This window comes from Talpa occidentalis, unplaced genomic scaffold (genome assembly GCF_014898055.3).
Source record: "Talpa occidentalis isolate TD23 unplaced genomic scaffold, MPIMG_talOcc4v2.1 talOcc4.9, whole genome shotgun sequence".
Taxonomy (NCBI): Eukaryota; Metazoa; Chordata; class Mammalia; order Eulipotyphla; family Talpidae; genus Talpa; species Talpa occidentalis.
The window spans coordinates 10,696,511-10,719,125 of NW_023605305.1; the positions used below are offsets into that span (position 1 = coordinate 10,696,511).

Genomic DNA, 22,615 nt, shown 5'->3' on the forward strand with positions numbered 1-22,615 from the left:
CTAACCTGGGTGGGGGTGGGGGGTGGGGGGGGTCACCCTATGGTTGAATTGTTTTGGACAAGGGCTACCTCTCCCCGGAGTTGGAAGGGATGGTAGAGAGGTAGGTAAGGGCACGACTCAAAACCAAAACCAAAACCCAAAAACCATGGGCTTTGGGACCTGGGTAAAGCTCTGCTTCTTGGCTGTGGTTGTGCAATCATGAAATGCCTTGATCTCTCAGATAGTTTCCTGTAACTTGAGATAAAGCCACAAGAATAGACCACGTGACAGCGGCGACCCAAACTAGAGTCAACATTCTTCCGGCTCCTTTCTTCTTAACTCTCGCCGCTGCTCTTGTCGCCCCCTCTTCTCTCACCCTCGATTTCTCTCCTTGACCTTCTCCAGTTTTGTCCTCCCTGCCCCGCCGGCTCCGCATTTAGCGCCCACCCACCGCTAGGGGAAGCGTCGAGCCGCGCAGGAGCGCGGCCCCTCTAGCTCTCCCGGGGGACTCTCTATGGCCCCGCCCACGGAGCCGCGCGGAGGGGGCGGGCTCCGTCACGTGACCCGGGCGCCCCGCTCTGGCGCAGGCGCGTCGGCCGCGTCGCCGTCGCCGGGTCCCGTCGAGCGCGCCGCGCCGCTTCTCCGCGCCCGAGGCGACGGCCCGGCGGTCCTGCGGCTCCTCTCCGGCTGCTGCGGGCCGCGGGGCCGAGGCCATGTCCCGAAAGCAGGCGGCGAAGAGCCGGCCCGGCAGCGGCCGCGGGAAGGCCGAGACCGAGCGCAAGCGGGACGAGCGGGCGGCTCGTCGGGCCCTGGCCAAGGAGCGGCGGAACCGGCCGGAGTCCGGCGGCGGCTGCGAGGAGGAGTTCGTCAGCTTCGCCAACCAGCTGCAGGCCCTGGGGCTGAAGCTGCGGGAGGTGCCGGGGGACGGGTGAGGCGGGCCGGGAGCGCGGGGGGCGGCGCCGGGGGTCGCGCCGGGCTGGGCGACCGTCGCCCGCTCGTCCTCTCATTCATTCGGGCGGCCCCGCGCCGGCCGCGAGCCGGCAGCGTCCCCGGCCCGGGGTCCGGCGCGGGCCACGCCCCTCGGGGTGAGCGCGGAGCCCCGGTTTTGCTCTAATCATGGCAAAGGCCGCGAAGAGACGGAAGGGGTCCTGAGCATCCTGGAGCAGGTCTCCTTTAGATCGGTGCCCAGGAAGGCCTCCTGGAGGGGGGCATTTGAGCGGAGAGCTGATGGCATGAGAGGGAGCGAGTCCCTGGGAGAGCAGGACAGCACGTAGAGTCCTGATGACAGGGAGACGATGGGAAAGGCGTGCACCCCATTTGTATAATGCTTTGCCTCCTTGGAGTCCGTCCTGTTGCGGTATTGCCCCGCTCTCACACTTGGGAAGTCAGATCTGTGAGGGCCTGTTGTTTATTGCGCTAACGGCAACTTTTCTAGTTCTTGTTTTCATGGGCCTCCCTTTCTGCAAGCAAGGGTGCTCACGCAAGCTTGCTTTGGGCTTGGGCAGGAACCTAAGTTCAGCTTTTTTAGGGAACATGGGTGGGAGAGAGGGAAGGGAATGTGGCGCAGGAAAGGGCATATGGATACAGGAGCATGATTGGAAGAAGTGAAAGGCTCGGGGAGAGGGAAGGGGAACAGTTTGCATCCCCATTGCAGGGTTAGGTGAAAGGAACTCTGGTTGCCAGGTGCGCCACTCTGGAAGAAGCAGTATTAGCAACAGCCTAGCTGTTGATTTTCCTTCGTTTGAATGCTCAGATTGGACAGGGGAAGGAATAAGATGGAAACTAAAGACCATGCAGAATTGGTGTAGCTAATAAGTGTGGAAAGGAGTTTTCTAGATTTCACATTATATTGCATCTTATTAATCAGATGTATTAATCAGTGTTTATGATCTGGCCTTGATTTCCTTTTCCCACCTTTCCTACATATTCTCATTGCTTCAGGCAAATTGGATTTAGAACTTGATTGCATTTAACCATCACTTAGCACAGTGCCTGATATATGGAAGGCAGCATTCAATACATTTTTTTTTTTTTTTTTTAAAGATTTATTTATTTATTTATACAAGCACTGGGTACAGTCAGAAGCGCGGGAGGGTGAGAGAATTCACCAGAGCCAGAGCGGGGAGCAGAGCAGGCAGAAGGACCGAAGTACACTGCTGAGGGGAGCAGCGGGCGGCAGGAGAGGTCTGCGCGCCATGTGGGACCCTCCTCCGGTGGCCGGGGAGCAGCCGGGGATCAAACCAGCTCTGCGGAGGCTGCGGGCAGCTTCGCAACCCAGCCCTCAACCGCTGCGCCACTGGGGAGGCCCTCAATACATTTTTGTTGAATAATTTTTGTTGAATAATTCAATACATTTTGTTGAATTATAAAATTATAGATGAAGACCAACTAGACCCTCAGTAGGGCCTCTCAAAGGGGCATTCCTTAGTGGAGTCACTACAGTTAAAGGCTTGCATTTAACCTAGTATCTTGACTTTTTCAAATACAAAGTTTATGAACCATTCAGGATCTTAATCAAATTCACAAGTGCAGAACTGCTGTGGGAACCAAAGTGAATCGAATCGAATACAGTGGGACGGGTTGGGGCTCTTCCTTGCAAGTGGTTGGATTGCTTGTGTCTGTTATTCTGGGCACCATATCCTCAGTGATGGTGCCAAACAACTGAAGTACTAGCAGAAGGTTGCTTATGAGCAAGAATCACCACACAGGGAGTTAATAAAATCTTGAGGGAGCTTTCATAATGCTGCAGGAAAATCTGGGGGTGCTACTTTTATCTCCACCCCGAAGAGAGCCTATTTTTCTTTCGTTAATTCAGCAAATGTTGGTTGAGCATACACTGACTGAGATACATAAGTAGTTCATAGCCTAATGAGCGAACACGTAACAGCAGGTCTCCAACATTTTGGTCATTGGACTCCTTATACAAATTACTGAAGACTCCAAAGAACTTTTATTTATATGAGTTATAGCTACGGTATTTACTATATCAGAAAGTAAGACAGAAATATAAAATTCAGGAGTACACAGTTTCATTAGCTGAGTGATAACCTCCTATCAATTCTGGAAGACCCCACTCACTGCACATATATCAAAGAATGAGAGTGAAAAGATAAAGAACGTCTTGATTTTGAATTCATGAACACAGGACCATCTGAAAGGGTCACCGAGTCACCTTTCTCCCCCCAAGCCCACTCAGATGGGCCACACTTTGAGAACCGATAATATAATCAAATACAGTTTGGTATAGTCTTAATAGTGACCTATTTTATTGGCACTGTTGAAAAGGAAGTGGCTGGTATTCCCTGAAGTGGTCAGGGAGATCTTCTCATTCATTCAGCAAATGCTGTTTGAGACGTACTAACCTTACTGAGGCTAGATGCCTCTGATTCAGACTTATGGTGGACCAGTAGACAATATTCCAGATGGAGGTGGTATTCACCATTAGTACCAACATTGCCTGCATATCAGCTCCATCACTTGTCTAGTTCAGTGGTTTTCAGTGTTAGTGGTATAATAGAGTCACTTGGAAAAAACAGAGTGCTTGGGCTCAGCCCTAGATCGAATATCATGCAGGGTGGCCTGCTTATTGACAACTTGAAAAATGTCCACAGGTGATTCTAATATGCAGCCATAATTGAGAACCACTGACTTAGAGTCTAGATTCTAGACTAGTGTTTCCCAAATGTTTGCACGCTACAGCATCATCTAGAGGGCTAGTTATGACACTTGGGGGATTAATGCTGGGTCCCAACCCAGTGTTTCACTCAGTACACTAGACGTGGTCCCAGAATTTTCATTTTGGCAAGTTCTCAGGTGATGCTGGTGTTGCTAGTCAGGAATCACACTGGGAGATTCGGTCATCTAGACCAGTGCTGTCCAGCAGAAATAAAATGGAAGCCACAAAATGAAATTTAAAAATTTCCCAGTAGTGACACTAAAAAAGGGAAAAGAAACAGGTGAAACTATTTTTCATACTTAAATTTTTAAGCTACTGTATTTTCAACATATAATTGAATTTGAAGCTAATGAGATATTTCCATTTTAAAAATACTATTTAAAGTCCAGGATTTTACACTTCTAACATACTTTAACTTGGATCGAGCACTTCTCAAGTGGCTGCGTGTGACCACCACATTGTACTGCACGGATGTAGACAGTTCCCGAGGATTGCTTATAGATGGGAGCTTACAGAACTCTTGAATCTGTACGGTCTGTCGCCATAGAACTAAAATGAAATTTACTTTTTTTTTGTTGACATCTATGTTTCTGTAGCTCCCATTTTCTAGTGTCAGTTGTATTGACAAGTATAACCTCCTTTTGCAATGACAAATAGTTGGAGGCAAATCTCGTGTCCCCTTGAACCTTCTGCTGTAGGCTCCAAGCCACTGTGTTCTTCATGCTATGTAGTTTAAAGCCACACCATCTCCTCTGAAGGTGACCCTGAAAATGTCGTAACCAGAATAATATGGCACTCTAGCTGTTATCTGCCTTCAAAAACCTACCCCCCTTTTTTGCACATTTATTATTACCGCATCCTATGAGCCCATTGATTCTGTGATGTCTATCAGTATTTTCTCATAGTAAATGATGGAACACCCCAAACCTTTTCATGCTGCTTATGTAGTTGGTTGTTTTTGTGAACTCCAGTGCAAGACCTTACCTGTATCCCTGTAGTGCAGTGATTCTCAAGTGGATATGATTTTGCTCTCCCTGGGGGACATTTGGCAATATCTAGAGACGTTTTCGGTTGGTTGTCACAACTGAGGTGGAGGGAGGCGGTGGTGATGATACTGGCATCTAGTGGATATAGCTGAGGACGCTCCTCAGTACTCTGCAGGGCACAGGACAGCTCTCTTAACAGAAAATTCTCCCCAGTTGTCAGGGTGGGGAGTGGGGGTGGAGTGGGGTTGTGAAGCCCTGCTAGTGTAACAGATGAAGGGGTGGGTTCGGGAAACAGCTGGGAGCTCCTGTGGGTCCTTGGGGCTCTGGTCGCTTTGCTCTCCAGGGCATCCTTCGTGATTTTGCTGGACTCCCTGAGGGAACCCAGGTTGGCTCTGTGTTTCTTGACATTTCCTGTGTCACTACCTTGAAGTGCTCAGAGAAGGAAGTGATTTGTCTATCTTGATTTTTCATTTCGAATACTTATTTTTAGTGAGCCCAAGGAAAGTTTGGTAACTGTAGAAAATATATTAAGTTTAACCATTGCTCCTAATTCCATTACCCTGGGTTAACAAAATTCCATTAACTAGAGCTAACATCTTGGTGCCCAGGTTTGAAGCCTAGGCCATCACTTGCTGGTTTTATGACCTTGGGCAAATTTTCCTAAGGGGATTCTGGTGGCACCTATTTCAAAAATCTGTGAGGACTAAACACATTTAATACATACATACACAGTACTTAGAACTGTCCCTAGCACAAGGTGGCTGTTTTGTTGCTTTTCTTGTTCCGTGTGTGTAGCGTATACAGGGGAACATGGTGTCATGCCTGTGCTTTTTACTTCCGTGAGCACATTTGCCCATGTTATGACAAGTTCTTGGAAAGCATTTACTTTCTGTAGAACACCATGAATCTTGATACATTAAATGTGAAATAACTAATGATCGAATTCTGTGCTACATCATACTTCCATTAAAGTATATGCAAGAATAGACCAGTGGTGGCAAATGCTAAAGGTTTAAAAAAAGTTTGAGAGAAAAGCTTAACATTGAAGATGTTTTCTCCATTAGCTTACTTTTCCCTCTGGTTGAAAAGAAGGTGCTGCAGCAGACACCTTCGTCCAGTATATAGAACTGCTATATTCCACTCCTTTCCAGAATCTTGCCCCAGATGATGATGCATATTTCTTGTTTTTTAACTTACACTATCTGTTGTCTTTAACTTCTCCCTTCCCCTCATCTTAAAAAAAAAAACCCTTATGCAATTGAAGAGATTTTTGCCTCTTTTTCCTACAGAAATCTCACTTTTCTGATTGAAAAATGGAGAACTCTTGTATACATTTAGATGGAAAGTTCTGTCCAAAGTGATGAATTTTTCTGGAATTAGAATACCGTAGATTTTCATTTGGAAAAGTAAACAGTTTGGTTTGAAACTGTTTGGCTACTGTTTGGCTTCAGGATGGCGTGTTTCTTTCTTTGTAGGGATTCCAGATTGTGTTTGTGTTACTGTAGTCTCTGTGTCTGGGCTCTGTTTGTAATATAGTTTGGACATTTAAAATTCTGAAAGTTTGTAAGTAAAGATAGCTCTTAAGATTTATTACCAGCATTTTAATTTTAGAAACAACAAAAACGGTGTCACCAGTTTTCATTCTGCAGGACTGATGGCGGCACCGTGGCCCCGGGTGAAGGGGGGCGGGTGTGTGCTTCCCCTTTCGTGGTTTTCTCTGTGTTGTGTTGCTTGTGTTGGGAGCTTGACAAAGGGGTATCTTTTGGATACTTGTTGTTAGATGAATGATTGGATCATTCATGTCGGTGATTGATTAGTTAGCTGCGCAGCTATAGCAAAACTTGTTTCAGAAAAGTGTGACTCACCCACATCCTTTGGTGTGGAATGACTGTAATATTGATATCTGGACCCTGTCTTTAGGGCAGTTAATACATCACCAACTTCACTTGAAGTTGCTGAGGCCCAGGGAGGTTTCAGTGTCTTTCTTGAGTCAACCAGCAGTAAGTAGGAAGAGAATCCTTGCTTGTTGCATCTCAGGAAGGTAACGTGATTGAATGTGCCCTTGAGCGCTCCCAGCATCTGGGACGAATCCTGTACTGTCGGAATTGAGGCTTTATCTCTTCTCTGCATGAATGATTTCCGCGGATGGCCTAGCATGAAACATCATTGTTTTAGATGAACTAAGTTAGTTTTTCAAGGGTCTTGACCAACATTTTTGTTTTGATAGCAATTGCCTGTTCAGAGCTCTTGGGGATCAGTTGGAGGGACACTCGCGAAATCATCTCAAGCACCGACAAGAGACAGTGGACTACATGATAAAGCAGCGGGAGGATTTCGAACCCTTTGTAGAAGATGACATTCCTTTTGAGAAACATGGTAGGTTCACTGTGGGACACTGGACCCTCCAGGAGTAATGCATTGGGTAATTAAATCTATCAGCATCTCCCAACCTGCCAGCCAGGGGTTTGGTTATGTAAATTACGTCCTTCATTTGTTCACCATTTATTTGTCTGCTGTATTTTGTGCTAGGCAGTTGGAAATTAAAAGGTTTAGATGTATATGTCCTTAATAATAATGATGCTGTTAAGTCATGAAAAACTACTGATGACGCCTTCTTCACTGGAGGGGGGGAGGGGAACAGGCTATTAAATAGGTGCGTAGATCCTATTTTTAAAAGGTGCATACAACAGAAACACATTAGACAAGTCTGGAAAGATACTAGCATTTTATGGTTGTTAATTTCTGACTCCATTTTATTTTTCAGAAATCACTCACTTTCAACAACTTCTATAAAGGGGAGATAATAACACCTAATCTATGGGGTGTTTTGAACAGATTAAATTAGATAATAACAATTGAAATAAGTTCTTAATAAGTACCGGCCATCTGGGGATGACATAATTACCAATATTTTAGCTTTTGTCGATTTTCCTGATTTTTAAATGATCATGTATTACATTTGTAATCAAAAAAACCAGTAAAGTCATTTTGGATTTATCACAGAAAACCCAAACACAGCCTCCTTTTTTGAGCCAAGTCAATTAGTGGTTTTAATTTTTTAGTTTTTTTAATTTTAAATTTTAATAGGCTCAAATCTAGTAAGGAGTATGTATGAGCTTTTAAACTTAATTTTGACAGATACCTACTCTCTCTTCCCCTCCTCACACCCCTCTGAGTCTTATGAAAATAGCTTCTGCTTCTACAAAAAAAAAAGAGGGCAAAAATCCATGGTCCTTTAATCTAGTAACAGTGTTTTGAAACGATGAAAGAAAATAAATCTGAGTAAAACAGATTTTTATTGAAAAAAGGATGAAAGAACGAATAGTTTTAAAAGGTATTATGCTAGGTGCTGACATATTTCTATTTTACAAATAACATTTTTATCGCGGAGCTCACAGTCTGTCTTACCTGTCTGGTCAGGAAAGATCATTCCTGGATATTAGAGAGCTCACTGAAAATTGTGTCGAGAGCGGGTGAGGAGAGAGACTGAGAAGGGCGCTGCGGTAGAAGACTTGCCATGTCGCCCGATGAAAGAATAAGCGGGTCTCCATCACAGCACATACTGGGGGTCGTGAGGGGAGTCCAGGCTGAAGAACGTCTGGCACTGTCATTGCTGGGACTCTTTGGAGTGGAAAGAGAGGAGGCAGGTGATTCTGAAGTTTCTGCTGGGGGAAAGGTGAGGTGGCTGTAAGAGAGAGGGCAGCCGCAGGAAGGAAGCTGTCAGAGAGCCCAAAGCCTTTCTGATTCCTCACTTGGGAAAGAACTCAACTGAGGCAACAGTAGCAAAAGAGACACAGAAGCCAGTTTGATTCCAGCTGAGTAGTCTGTACGCTCCTGAGTGCTCAGGTTCCCTGTGCCTGAATCACTTTTTATCTAGCAGATAGTTTATCAGATGGCCGGCAGTTTACAAGCTGTGTATGTGCAGTTGGACACAGTGCGATGTAAAATGAATTGTGTTGTTGATCCAATTAAGATAATCATTTCGAATGAAGGAAGTTTTTAGTTTGTCACTCTACATTCTACTTTGAAAATCCTCAATGAAGGTCTTGTGTGGTAGATTTGGGGGTGTGGTAGGTCAAGAAAGTCAGACTTTCAAGTGCTGGTGCGATAGTCACTATCGATGTAGAATGGAAGGTATTTTTTTGACATGTCGCTGTGTCTGCTCGATGGTTGGGGAGAGCGCGATAAGAAATGGAGCTTTAAAGAAGTGAAAAGTGACTGACTGCAATAGAGGAAATGAAGAGAAACCCGAAAGTCATTTGAATTCTAGACTTAATACATGCCTCCCTCCTATCACAGTTATGTATTTTTAATGCCAGCCAGCCTACCGAGTTACACTGTGAGGTTCTTGAAAGTGGAGACTGTGTCTGTTCTGCAGTGCAGCCGGGCTCACGGTAGGCACGCCTAAGACACTTTGGCATGATTCAATGAATGACTCACTTGACTCTCCAGGACTCAGTTTCCCTTGCATCTCACCCTGTCTTAGAATTATTCTTTTCCTATGGTCTGTGGCTTTGGAGAACTGGTGGTATCATTCCCCTCATTGTACAGGTACAACTTGTAGTTGTACAAATGAAATCAGAAAATTGAATATTCTTTGTGCCTCCTTTCCCTCTCTGCTCAATACCCAGGTCCTCATTAAGTCTTGTGACTTCTCCCTCAGTATTTGTTTTTTTCCTCGCTGCACCACCTTGTACAATTGGGCCTTTGTGGTGGTTTGCCAAGGCCTCAGAACTCACTGTGCTGGTCTCATTGCCTCTCCTCCCCTTCAGTTTATTCCACATTGCAGCCAGAACGGTGATCTCAGTGCACATTTAAAATGCCTTCCTCTTCTCTAAAACCTGTTGGTAGCTCCCCGTTGGCGTTAGGTTAAAATCTAAACTCTAATCCTCTGTGATCTGTGATTTTCTTATTTCTTTACCCTTATCTCTTGCCATTTCCCACGACATCTGATTGTTTCTCTAGTCTGCCGCCTCAGCATTCTCAGTTTGTGTCATACCACAAGCTTTTCCTTTTCTCTCTTTCTCCTTTTCTGGGACCATCATCAGTTCCTCTGCCTATCTCCTGCTTGTCCTTTGGGAATCAGCTTAGTTACCCCAGCTGAGAAGCTTACTTCGTCCACTGCCCCCACCCTTCCCGCGACCAGACTGGCTTGTTTCCCACTTGGAGTTAGTCAAGCTGCCAGGTTTTAGGGCATAGTCTTGCACAAGACTTCCCTCACTCCTGGAACCAACTGCAAATCTGCGTTTCTCCCAAGCCCCTTACAGGTTTGATAATTTGCTAGAAGGACTCAGAGAATTCACTAAAGGCTGTTATACTCGCAGTTACAATTTATTGCAGGGAAAGAACACACATTGAAATGAGTCTGGGAAGGTCACACACTACATGAAGAGACTGTCAATCAGGGAAGTGCGCCTGAACTTCAGTGTCTAGAATTTTTATTTGGGGCTTCATTATGTAGGTTTACTGATCGATTACCTAAGGGGTTAGGCCCAATCTCCAGCTCCCAGGTCTGTCCTGACATCACTGGCCACAGACGTTTATAGTGAGTCACCTCTTTAGCATAAGCTATCAGTTGTAGGTTGCTGAGGAGACTGCTGTGATTAACTCCTATCTCTTAGGAAATCCGAAGGGTTTAGAGGTTATCTCTCAGCAACCAGTGACAAGGGCCAGCCCTCCAGGCAAGGCCAAATTCTTTTCTGTTCATCCCTTTCCTGTAGCCCTTGTGCACATAAAATGTCAATTTTCTTTTTGTTTGCTCAGCACTGGGTGCAAACTCCTGTGGCTGGCTGTGTAATGGAGTGGCCTATGTGGAATGAAATCTCAGCTCTGCTGTGCACTAGTTCTGTGACCTTGGGCACTAGTTCCGTGACCTTGGGCACAGTTATAAACTGCTCCAGGCCTCAGTCTTCTCCTGTGATGGTGTTCATGACAATACCTCTTTTAGAGGATTGGTTTAAGGATTAAAAGTGCTCATTTATGGGATGCAAGTAGAACAGTGCTTGATCATTCAGGCAAAACGTTATCATTACTGTAGTTATTGTTCTGTTTCCAGGGTGTGGTAGAGTCAGTCATATAGGAAGCATTCAGAAAATATTTATTGAAGAAATAAATGAATCCTTTAGAAATGATTAGTGCCTATCCGAGTAGCGGTCTCCATTCAACCAGCTAAATTCCTGAACTCTGACAAAAGCTAATGGACTTTTCAGATGTACATTCTGTTTCTCATTATTTGGAACTAGATAAATACCAAAGCACTTTTGCATTTGGATTTTTTCGTCCTAAAGACTTTATTTTTCTTTCTCTCCTATTTTCATGCAGTGGCCAGTTTGGCAAAGTCTGGTACATTTGCTGGCAATGATGCAATTGTAGCCTTTGCAAGAAATCATCAATTGAATGTGGTGATTCATCAACTTAATGCCCCTTTGTGGCAGGTACGTCACCTATTGAAGGATTTATCTTAGGCTCTTATTTAAAAATTAGCTTTGGGGATGTCCTAAAACTACCGGGCTTGACCTTTGTTGTTGAACTATGTGGGGCAACCTAGAATTCAAGACTAACCAAAGATACAGTTAGTGGGTTGTGTTGACTTGAATTAAAGCCTGCTGTGCTGTGCACAAATGGAGTGTGAAGTATTAATTCAGAAACCTCTGCAATTGGTGTATTGGTCATTTGACAGCAGAGAGCTTAATGTAGAAATCCTTAGATAACTGTAAAAATATCTAAGTGAGAATGTAAAGGATTGGTGCATGCAGGTCTAGTCTGAAGTATGCCTTTTTCTGTGCGGATGCTTGTGTTTTTTAGGTGGAGGCAAACAAAGATCAAAATCACTCTCATAACCATTACAAAAAAGTGTGTTCTGAACACCAAAATTTGTTTCATGGTCTAGGACGTCAGCTTCTCTATCTGTGCTCTGCTGAGGTATATGTAACAGTTACAGTGGTTTTTCTACTGCCAAGAAGATTTTACCATAGTCAATCTGGGCTGTAGAACAGCAGAGCGCAGTGTCACTGTGCGGGTTCCCTAGCTCCCGCTGTGAAGTAGCTGCCCATTCTGCTGTTTTCTCCTTTCTTTACCTTTAGTCCTAAATCAACCTAATCTTACAAACAATCCATCAAACCAAGCGTTCTGGAGTATGGCGGGCCAGGGGGCGGGTATAAGTAAGTGATTACAGGTGACCTTTACCCACCCTCCCTCTCCTTCTGCATTCAGAATGATTCTTGCCACCTTGTCTCAACTCCTGAAGACTGGGCATGTGATTTTTTTTTTTTTAATTAGCAAGGTAAGCATGTCAATTAAAGGAAAATTTGAAAATTTAGAAAAGCCCATAAAGTCAATTACAAATCACTCAGTCACACTCCCCAGAGATGGTGATTGTTAGTATTTTATTGTGTGTCCCTGTCATACAGATTCTTAACTATGAAACATTCATCTGTAATGAAGAAGAAATGTATCACAGTGTCTTTATACACGTTTGAGGTACATTTGTATACGTATAAACCGAAATGTTTGTATATGTACACATGTGTATCCCTGTATATTATTATAAAGGCAGCAGTGGACTTTTTTCCTTTTTTTTCCTATGCAATCTGCACGTATATTCCTGTATAAATTGCTTATTCCCAGCTTTTGTTCATTAAAGCAGCTATAGTTCACATACAGCAGAATTTACCTTCCCAGGTGTGTGATTCTGTGTATGGCAACAGTCATGTAAACACCACCTGTCAACGTGCAGGGTAGCGCCGCTGCCCCCAAAGCGTCCTCAGTCCCCTGCAGTCACTGTTCGCTCTATACCCCCAACCTCTTGTAGCCACTTACCCGTCTCTCATAGTTTTGCCTTTCCAGAATGTCATCTGAATGGAAGTATACAGCCTTTTGTGCCTGGAATAATATCCTTTTAACAAAATGACACTATAGCAAAATAAAGTAGATACCCCAGGAGTTAGTGAGGAATTTCTCCTTGCACTGACTGGGGGAAACAACAACTGTGTGTGTTCTTTGGGGCAGTGTGGTCTGGTGCCCCTGTGGATGCCCCTGCATCAGGGAGAGCTGACATATTTTTATTGAGGCTCTAAGGATGGTCTTTCAGCCAAGACTACTGGTTACCTCCTTTATTGTCCTATTTTTTGTCATTACATTTTAGTTTAGCAGAAGGCATCAGTCATTTGAATATAAAGCATAATGACCCTATTGAAGGAAAATAGTGCCAATTTCGGAACCATAGCTTGCCTTTTCCACCAGTGATGATAACTTTTTTAAAGTTTCTTAAATATCTAGGGAGTTGTGGAAGATAATTCTGCTTAGTTAGAATTTATTTTTTTCAAATGCATTTCTGTAGTGTTGTCTTTCATGGGTTCCTGGACATTGAGAGTGTTGAGTACCTGCTGTTTAGCCACCTTTGCTGAACTGGCCCTCGGATCTTACCCATCTCCCCCCCCCCCCCCCAATAAAGCATGTTATAAAATTTAAGAATTGAAACTGCATTGGTTTTTACTGTGGTAGGTAAGAGGTCTTGCTTTAATAATGAGTAGGTTTATACTCACAACATGGAGATACTGAAGGCTCATTTTTTCCTTACAAATGAAATAGAGTATGCTTCTGTGAAAATATAGACATGTGTAGTGTGGAAAGGAGCGTGGAAAGTTAACGATTATCACACTTAACGACTGTTTTTCCAGTTATTTTTTCTATTTGGAATTTGAATATGGTAGTGGCATTATTTAGCTATCTAAGTGCTTTAAGGGTCATGTTGTTCAAAGATTATAATCAACTAGTTTCCTTTCCCAGTAGTCTTGCTGGAAGTAAATGGTGCTGTCTCTATTTTTAATGTGTGTTAAAGTACACTCCTGCACTTGGAGACCTATATATTCTACCTAGAGAGGTATCCATACTTCTGACTTTCAGTCCTGTGTGGTTCCTACTTATTCCGTGGCTTTTGCTTTGTCTTTTGACCACAAATATTGTTTAAGTTATGTGTCTTATTGTCTGTGCTTTCATTCAGAGCAAGAGGGGATGTTTTTAACAGAGAGATGCCTGCTGGGCTTCTTAGAGGACATATTGCAGAATGACTGCAGCATTTCTGTGGGCGTGGCATTTCCTGGGGGGCACTCCCAGACTGGACCTTAGGGCTCTGTACTGCCTAACTCTGGGGAGCACCGTTCCTGTTGGGTTGTGCTCCAGGGGTGCGTTCACACAGAACGCGTGTGAGTGGTGCCTCCAGGGTGCACAGGTAGTGTTACTTTGCTGTATGTGGTTCTGTCTCGAGAGTGATGTAAGAGGGAAATTTTGAGTTTGTTGTTTTCCCTTTTAGAAACGGCCTGTGCATTTGAGGTACCCAGGGCCATGAAACTTTAGCTTATTTAACTTCGTTGTTAACATGCTCCTGGCTTGGGAATATATATTTTCTTATGGCTTTGTTTCATGTACTTACATATTAATAAGCACCTTGAAGCATACATATACGGAAGAGAGAATTCAGAAATGGCTATCCCAGTCAGAGTCCCAGTTGGTGACTGGGCTTCGTGGGCAGTCCAGGTGGCATTACTCTGCAGAAGTTGGCACCATCCAGATCCTCATGGGCATCTGTCCTTTTCCCCCCCACCCCTTGCAGATTCGTGGCACAGATAAAAGCAACGTGCGGGAGCTGCACATCGCGTACCGCTACGGAGAGCACTATGACAGCGTGCGCAGGGTCAACGACAACTCGGAGGCCCCTGCACACCTCCAGACAGATGTGAGTGAGGCTTGTGTTCGACTGTGTTCCGAGTCTTGCAGGAACTAATGTGTCCTGGGGCCAGAAACCAGTGGGTGCTAGCACAGGGGGTCTCTTCTGTGGGGTTACTTCGCCCACAGCTCTGGAAATTGACTGAGACACGTGTGTGCTGCACAAGTCAGCAGCCATTGCCAAAGCGCTGCTTTCTGGAAACTGTCAGTGCTCTCTAAGCCATTCTTTCCGAGCAGTTCACCCCGTTTGGGGCCTTTCTTTTGAATATTTCTCTTGTGGCCTGGAACTCAATGTCTGGGTAGAATTTAACCATAATGTTTGCCATTCCCTGAAAGTGTTCTTGGGAATCTTTACCCCTTATCTTTGAACGTTTTTGAATAGAGTGTTGAAGATCGTGAACATAGTTTCTTGACTTCTGTGAAAAATTTTTTATTACTCTTTATATCTCCTTTAGTTTCAGATACTTCATCAGGATGAATCAAATAAAAGAGAGAAGATCAAGACAAAGGGCATAGACTCTGAAGATGATCTGAGAGATGAAGTAGAAGATGCCGTCCAGAAAGTCTGCAATGCTACCGGGTGTTCAGTTAGTATTCCTGCCGGGCGGTAACGAGGACTTAGGAACAGGCGTCACCAGCTTACTTCGGTGGCGCCCTCTGGCACGCTCACATCTGCCAGGCCAAGCTAGGTCCACGGTATTTGTAGCTTGATCAGGTTGTGTGCCAGACAGTGAGAGCTATTTTTTCATGTCCCTGTGTTTTGCTAAATTTTCCCAGTACTGTTCAAAACCCTAAGGTAGTATGGATTTATTTATTTTTTTCTGATTAGTATTTACACTAGTAAAATTGCACTTTTATAAACAGAATTCGTTTATATTAAATGGTTATTTTAGGTGACCAGCATTATTGAAAATGAAGACATTTTCTAAAAGGAAAAGGTCATGAAACCTTGTCACGTTTCTCACCATTACACCTTTTTTCCCCCTTTAAATTGTTGAAGTAGAGATAGGTACAAAGGCTTACTCAAGAGTCTTGAAATGTTTGTTTCTTGGATAGGATTTTAATTTGATAGTCCAGAACCTGGAAGCTGAAAACTACAATATTGAATCTGCAATACTTGCCATGCTGCAGATGAACCAGGGAAAAAGAAATAGTAAGTTCATGATTGATACTTATAAACTTTCAGAAGTATTGTGTTGGTGATTTTTCATTTTTGTTATTTTTAATCAAGTCAGGTGGACTATAGTTCCATAATGTATTAATGACTTAAAGATTAATGATTTAAATAATGATGGCCAGGTATTATGTGCCAGATACCTTTCCTGGCATTATAGTTTTCCAGGTGATTGGGTATTTTATTCTTCTTTATGTATTTGCTGTGCCTGTTTATAAAGCTAAGTAACTTGGTCTTTGTGACTTTAAATGGGTGCTCTCCAGATCTGTGCTGTCCTTGACACGCAACTAAGCCAGATTGAGGAACTAAACTGTAAATTTTACTTCACTTTAAATAGCCACATGTGACTTGTGGCTACTCTATTGACTAGACAGCTTTTGAGCCTATTTCTTATTTGTGGGTGCAAATGAAAGATTTCTCCCTAAAAGTTCATGTTGAAAAGCAATTTATCTAATAAAATACTGTGCTGGTGTGATGCTGATGATAAGGCTGGCTAACAAGCGTATGTAAATTTAACTTCCAAATTTTACCTATTATTTTTTTCCTATGTTGCCCCTTGTATTCACTCGATACTGTAATTTTGCCTCATGGAAACTTGCTCCCAAATGACAGTGCTCGAGGGACCTAGGTAATTTTGGAGTCATTTAACATTAATCACAGTATGTAATTATGTTTGGTTCTCAGTTTTAATAAAATGTCTTTCTTTGGAAGCTGCAGATGAGAACCTTAAGCCCAGTGGCCGATCGCTGAAGCATTGTGGCCCTTTATGGGAGGAAAGTGGCAGTGGCACCAGAATTTTCGGAAATCAGGGACTAAATGAAAGCAGGACAGAAAACAATAAGTCGCGGGCCAGTCCTGGTGAAGAAAACAAAGCAAATAAAAACCAGCTGCCGAAGGTATGAAAGGGGCTGGCAGGTACCAGTGGTGGGCTGCTGTGATTCGCAACAGCGGCAGGGAATGGGCTCATCCTGGTGTGTGATTTTCTTTTGATTAATAAACATAGTTATTGTAGAAAATGGGAGGAAGTAGAATGAAGACTTCGCTCATTCTGTTTGGTGAGTGAGAGTGACTGGAGAAAGCATACATAGAACTTAGCCTGTGCGCGTGAATGCAGCCTCTCGTCAGCCAGTGCGGTGTGCCTGGGCGCTTTCCCTGTTAATTCAGCCAAAAAGAAATCCTGGTTTTTGATGCAGTCATTCGCAGTGGCATTATTTTCTTGGCTAGAGTCCCAGAAGAGGAATTTGATCGGTTAAAAGGCCTGGGTATTTGAATATTAAAGACCTTTGAATAATTTATCAAGTGCTTCCCTAGAAGGGTGTGTGGCTCCTTCCCCCTCATGCCCACAGTTATGTATGGCCCTGTTCATTTAGTTGAATTTGAAACTTGTTTTTAAAGACTTTCACCAAGAAGTTCTGAACTCAAATGCAACATGTCAGAAGCCACGGTAAGCTTCTGAGGGCTGCTTAGATTACCTGGGGCAGTATGTCCTACAGGGGAAGGTGTCCTGTGGCACATCGGAGTGTCAGCTCCCGGTGCATTGGAGCGGCTGGTCTCTTGGCCATTTTGGATTGGTGTATGGGGAGGATGGAATTGATACTGTTTTCTGACTCAGCAGGGGGCTGTAAATTTAATTGTAAATTTGATCAGTAATGGGAAAGAAAACACTTGATCTGCTAGGTGGGTTTTCTGGCTCTTGTCGAAAGACAGCCTGCACCCTTTGCACCTGTCAGTGGGCAGCAGCCTGAGTCGGCCCGCTGGCAGCTCATCCAGAAGTCTTCTCTTTCAGGTCACGAACAAACAGAGGAGAGAGCAGCAGCGGCTGGAGAAGAAGAAGCGGCAGGAGGAGCGGCACCGTCACAAAGCCCTGGAGAGCAGGGGCAGCCACAGGGACAGTCACAGGAGTGAAGCAGATGTGAACGCGCAGGTCACCTTGGTGAAGACCTTTGCTGCTCTCAACATCTGACTCTGGCCTTCGGGGAGTTGTAAGAGGCGAATGGAAAATGGAGTCTGTGTACCAGGCTTTCCAGGGAGGCTGTCCCTTCACACACCAACAACCCACACGTCCACATAAACTGGCAACAGAGTTTCCTGCAAACTGCCTCTTTTTGTTCAGAGTTTTGTTAGTGATGTGCTTTGTTTTATGAAAGTGCAGAGAAGCAATTCCTGTTCCATAATTAAAATATCAGGCTTCAGGGGTTGATGGTTAGGTCAGGAAAAACCCTTTAAGTGCGGTTTTATTTGCCCTGAAAATCAGAGTTCAGTGACTTTGGGAATCTTTCCTTAACATTTGGAGTGAGTTTTGCTGTAATTGTTCATAAAGTAGTTCAGAAGTCAGAAATTCATGATAACAAATTTCCTTTTTTTTTCCTTTCACCTTCAAACAGATACTAGTATACAGGACAGTTTATAAATGATCTCCAGCTCAGGAACATGTTTAGATTTAATTTTTTTCTAATCCAAGTTAATCAGAAAATAATTCAGGAAGTTCTTTCCCAAAGTAACACGATGTGGGGGCTGTGGCCTGTAGTCGGGGTGGAAATGAGACAATTGTGTTTCCTTCCTCCTGATGCGGACGCTGTTGCCTGGGCGCACAGGTGCTGCTGGTCCGTGTGACCAGTGTGCTGACTCTCCATGGGCGCTGGGCTCTGCCGGAGTGCTGACGGTGCAGGCTTTGGGTACTTGTCTACTACTGGCAGGAAGGTGGCCTGTTCTGCTCCACATGCAGATCTGCGCGCTGATAATGCGGAAGCAGGATATGTTGCTGTAAAGGGAGAAACCAAGGTGTCCCTGAGATTTTGCCTACGAAGTCTAAAGAGGTACTTTGTCTTGTGGGGAGAGGATGTCTAGAAGAACATCGGGGTTTTTCATGTTGATAAGTAGCTGTATTTTCTTTCCAACTATTCTAGACTTAGAACAATGCCATCAGAGAAATAAAAGAACTTTACCTATTGCTAAATTTAGTATTGTGGAAATGAAATCCCATAAAATTATGCATTTACATTTTATTTAAGCCCTGTTTGGGATTTTGATGTTGGAAAAGCTCCCCTGCAACCTCCAGAAGTTGTGGATTTGCCCCAAAGGAGGAGAGCATCCTTTGGCCGGGGCCTTCAGATGACTCCCCAGTTAGAGCTGTCCCTCCTAGAGCTGAGCTGGATGGGCATGAACTTTGGAACTCTAATGTGTAAAGTGGCCACTCTTGTCAGGCTTGGCCTTTGGGAACCTAATATTTGGGCAAATAATAGATGCTGAATCAAAAGGTAAATTCTTAGCTATCTTCCCATCCCATCCCATTTCAGAACTATGAAAGTTCTGAGGTGAAGGGAAAACTGCAAGGTAGTTTTCACCTGATTATCTAGGCTGGCTCTGGTTTCATTCAGTTATCAGTAGGCAGTTTGCTTTCTTCAGTTTCAGTGATATATTTTAATTTTGTGTTTGTTTGACTCCGGTGACTTTTTTGTGGTTGGAGAATCAATAGTCTCTTGGAAGTTGTTCCCAGGACATTGTGGCTTGGGCTTCTTCCTGGTACATCACATTGTAATATTTAGCAGATCTAGAAACTGCACAGCGTTTCTTCTTTGCACACTGGGGAGTCCTGACAGCGCGACTCCTGTCATCCCTCCTCTGGGAAGGGTCTGGCTGCCTTGCTGTCTCCAAGGGCATGAGAGCCAGGGCTCGGGAGCCACTACGCTCTTGGTTTTTGACTCTGGGCAGATTTCCTTACCGTGACTGAGCTTTTCCAATGAATATTCTTCCTTTTCTGTTTTTTTTTTTTTTTTTTTTTTTTACTGTGAAGACATAAGATCCTGGCTCTCAGAAAGGTCAGTTTCTTGTGCCAGAACTTCTGTGATTAAGGATTAAGGGGGGAGACTTTAACCAAGGCGGGGAGCAGTGGAACTGCTTTACTTGGTTATGAAGTCGGCCCTGGGCCCTTTTGGGTTTTGGAAGTTTTTGAAGCTGCTGAAAAGTTACTACAGAATATTGGGCACATTTATTTACAAATTACCTTTTTCTGATAACAGGCTTCCCATTTCTGGGCTATAATAACTTTGGCTCTAAAACTCATGAAATGGCTTCAGTAATTTTCTTTTATTGCCACTTCAGTTTTCCAGTTATAACTATTCTGTGCTTAGTATGTTAATTACTAGTTATAGGGTAGATGTAGCCAGCTTTAGTGATCTTCTAGCTAAGGGTTTAAATGTAGCCTTCACTGCCTGAGTCTCCACGCTGCGAGGTAGTTCCTGGGTTCACAGCGGGCAGAGTAGGGGCTGTGTCTCGTCCATGCTGACCTGTCAGCAGGCGTGCTCCGTGCTGGGAAGTGAGTCTTTCCTCACCTCTGTGCTACATCTCATCTGCTGCAAGTTTACGTGACATGGGATTATCCCAGTAGCTTTTAGTGAGGCCAGGAGAAAGGAGATGGGGCAGTGGTTCATAGCTATTTACTAGTCTTAAAACTATATAAAGGTTTTATGGATAAAAAAAGGTTTTTTAACGGTCAAAATAAATAAAATTTTAGTGGCAACAGCTTTGTTCTAGAGAGGTAGATACACTAAAACAACATAGAACCGCAACTTCTAAATAATACAGTTGCCACCAGGAGGTACTAGAGAGATAGGATGTATATGTATATTTAAATTTTCAGTAACATGAACATGTACTTTCAGGAGCAAAATCTGGTTGAAGAATTGTGGCTGAAAGAAGAGTCTTAAATGTTTGTTCAAGTTGTCTATAGTTTCTTTTATAAGTTCTAACAACACTTCTAGACCCATTTTGATTGAGGGCCGTGAGGTGGGATCTCCCTCGTGGGGCAGCTGGGGCTGGGCCGGAGGGAGGGAGACTGTGTGGGTAACGCCTGTTGTTTCTGGGGGACCTTCACCAGGTGAATGAATTGGTCCTGGGGTGGGAGCAGGGCCGTGCTCCATGGGGGAAGCAGCGCATGTATCCCGTATGTAGAGGTCAGGTGGGCTTCGGCTCAGGGCCGTGCTTCCAGGGAGTCCCGTGGTCAGTGTGTGGTTTCTCTCTGAGGAACTCTGTCGACGCGGCCTGAGTTTTACTAGGTCAACATAGACACGTTCAACATGAGAATTCAGTCAATTGAAGGAAACTCTGATTCCAGATCAGACTTAGTGACTAAGTGTCACCCTGATCCAGAGGTCCCTGGTGGGTGGGTGAGAAGGGAGCCTCTTGGTGTTTACTGTGCCCTTCCGTAGCCCTGTGATGCCCATTCGGGGGGATGCGTGGCTCTCTACCTTTTTACCTCAAGCTCTGTCTCTGCAGCAAACCTCTAGACTCAGAGTCTGATGTATGTGTCTGTCTCGCCAATGTCTCCATTCCCGTCTCCCCCATCAGCTTTCAGAACAGGTGTTGCTGTACCCTGGGCCTCGGACAGTTGTTCTGAGGTGGTTTAATGGCACTTTCTGTGAGCTGTGTTTCCCTGACTCGAAAGCAATTGCGTTTGTCCTCTGACATGGTTGAATTGAAGGTCTAGATGGCACATTTAGACCCCAGGGGATCTTCTCTCACGTTGGGGTACGCGACGTGGAGCTGTTGCATACTGGCTACCGTGTGTGTCCGGCGTGGGCCTCAGGCTGTGCGCCGCAGGCTGCCCCGGGCAAGGAGCTGGGCTGGTGGCCTGGCCTGTCCCCAGTGAATTCCTTGGAAGCGCCTCTGGCTCATGATCTTTTCTTCTGAGGAGTTACTTGCTAGTTCTCTGTCCAGCCTAGTTTAGCAGCCTTGCAAAGCGAGAGGGGGCTAGCGCAGGAATGGACAGGCTTCCGTGCAGGCGTGGATGTCCACGTGCCGACTTTGAGCGGGGTGTACCTGTGGCACCGGGCTTCTCCGCGCACTGTGCTGGCGGCGTGGCAGTGATCTCTGGACTGTCTGGTCCGCCTCTAGCCCTTTGCGCGTCCCTGTCCGGCAGGTCTCTGCTGCCGCCGTCGTGACAATCATTGGAGACCCGCCTCAGACCCCAACCCAAACTTGAGGGATGCCGGGTGGGGCGCCTCACATCTTCCTGCTCCCATTGTGCATGTTCCATGGTGGGGAGGGCCTGGCTCCCTGCGACCCTTGACCCTTCGCCAGCGCTGAGCTCCGATGCAGGAGGGAGCCAGGAGGGAGCCAGGAACGGGCTTCAGCCCCGGGCTCCTGCCCGGTGCCAGTGCAGGCATGGCGTTCGCAGGCTCAGGGTCCTGCTCTCCCTCCTGGTGCTGTGCTTGTTCTGGCTTCGGTCTGGAGGGAGGCGAGGCCTCCCCGGGCCGTGCTGCACAGACTCAGCGCGTCTTCCTTAGCTGTGGCGCCCGACGGAGGACTGCGACCATGTCTCGCGTCCACAGCTCATCTCCCCTGCGTTCTTTCCTCATCGTGTTCATGTGAACCATTTTAGTTTTTATTTACCAAAGTACTGTACTTGGCTACTTGCAGTGTTTTCAAAACTAAATGTTTCTTTTTCTGTGTTTTTTATCTTCAATACTTGGTGCAATAGAAGCTGCAAAGATGTGCCACTTTATCTATGAAATGGAGTTTTGTACACCAATAAATTCTAGTTTAAAGACTAGGTTTCGCGTGGTTTTTGTCAATGACCCTCTTTTGAGTCCACGAGACCGAGAGCATGCTGGGAAATGTCCTCTAGGAGGCCTTTCCCGGCAGATGTGCGGGGGTGCTTCAGGGTGAAGATGTGGGAATCTCATGGTCTCGCAGGGCCGCCTCAGCTGACTGTAGCCTTAGTGCTCTGGCAGGGCCTCCAGGGGACTGGACACTTAAGATTCTGCTTGATGGCGAGCTCATCTCGTGACCCGGAGCCCCTACCTCTGGCGCAGCTGTCTGGCTGTCGGCTGCCACCTCAGAGTTTCTCTAGGACTCTGAGGTATGAGTCCGGTCCTGGAGGAGGCTCACTCCCCCAGACATTTGTGGGCAGCAGCGACCGGAGCAGAGACTGCACCTAAGGCAGGTCCTCAGGAGCGGACAGGGGAGGGCAGCCTTAGAAAATCAGAGGGGAACCCCTCAAACATCCAGCAGGAACCCAGCCTACGGAAGGGCCTAGCCTCATGATTTTGGCCCCAAGACTCGCACACCCCTGTTCCT

General features: G+C 45.3%; 1 protein-coding gene across 1 annotated transcript; it reads left to right on the plus strand.

The window, feature by feature from the left end:
* The first annotated feature begins 692 nt into the window (after positions 1–692).
* Positions 693–22,347, plus strand: OTUD3 (OTU deubiquitinase 3). Its single transcript, XM_037498597.2, has 8 exons — positions 693–907; positions 6,869–7,017; positions 10,963–11,075; positions 14,252–14,374; positions 14,820–14,951; positions 15,421–15,517; positions 16,250–16,434; positions 17,325–22,347. Exons 1-8 carry the CDS (start codon positions 693–695, stop codon positions 17,499–17,501), a joined length of 1,191 nt encoding a protein of 396 aa, XP_037354494.1. The 3' UTR covers positions 17,502–22,347.
* Positions 22,348–22,615: the final 268 nt, after the last annotated feature.

Bases quoted from the DNA above. Each gene is read 5' to 3' on its own strand.
- OTUD3 (XM_037498597.2), top strand. From the start codon at position 693: ATGTCCCGAAAGCAGGCGGCGAAGAGCCGGCCCGGCAGCGGCCGCGGG. The intron at 7,018-10,962 runs GTAGGTTCACTG...ATTTTCATGCAG, and splicing joins CATTCCTTTTGAGAAACATG to TGGCCAGTTTGGCAAAGTCT. The intron at 14,952-15,420 runs GTTAGTATTCCT...TTTCTTGGATAG, and splicing joins GCAATGCTACCGGGTGTTCA to GATTTTAATTTGATAGTCCA.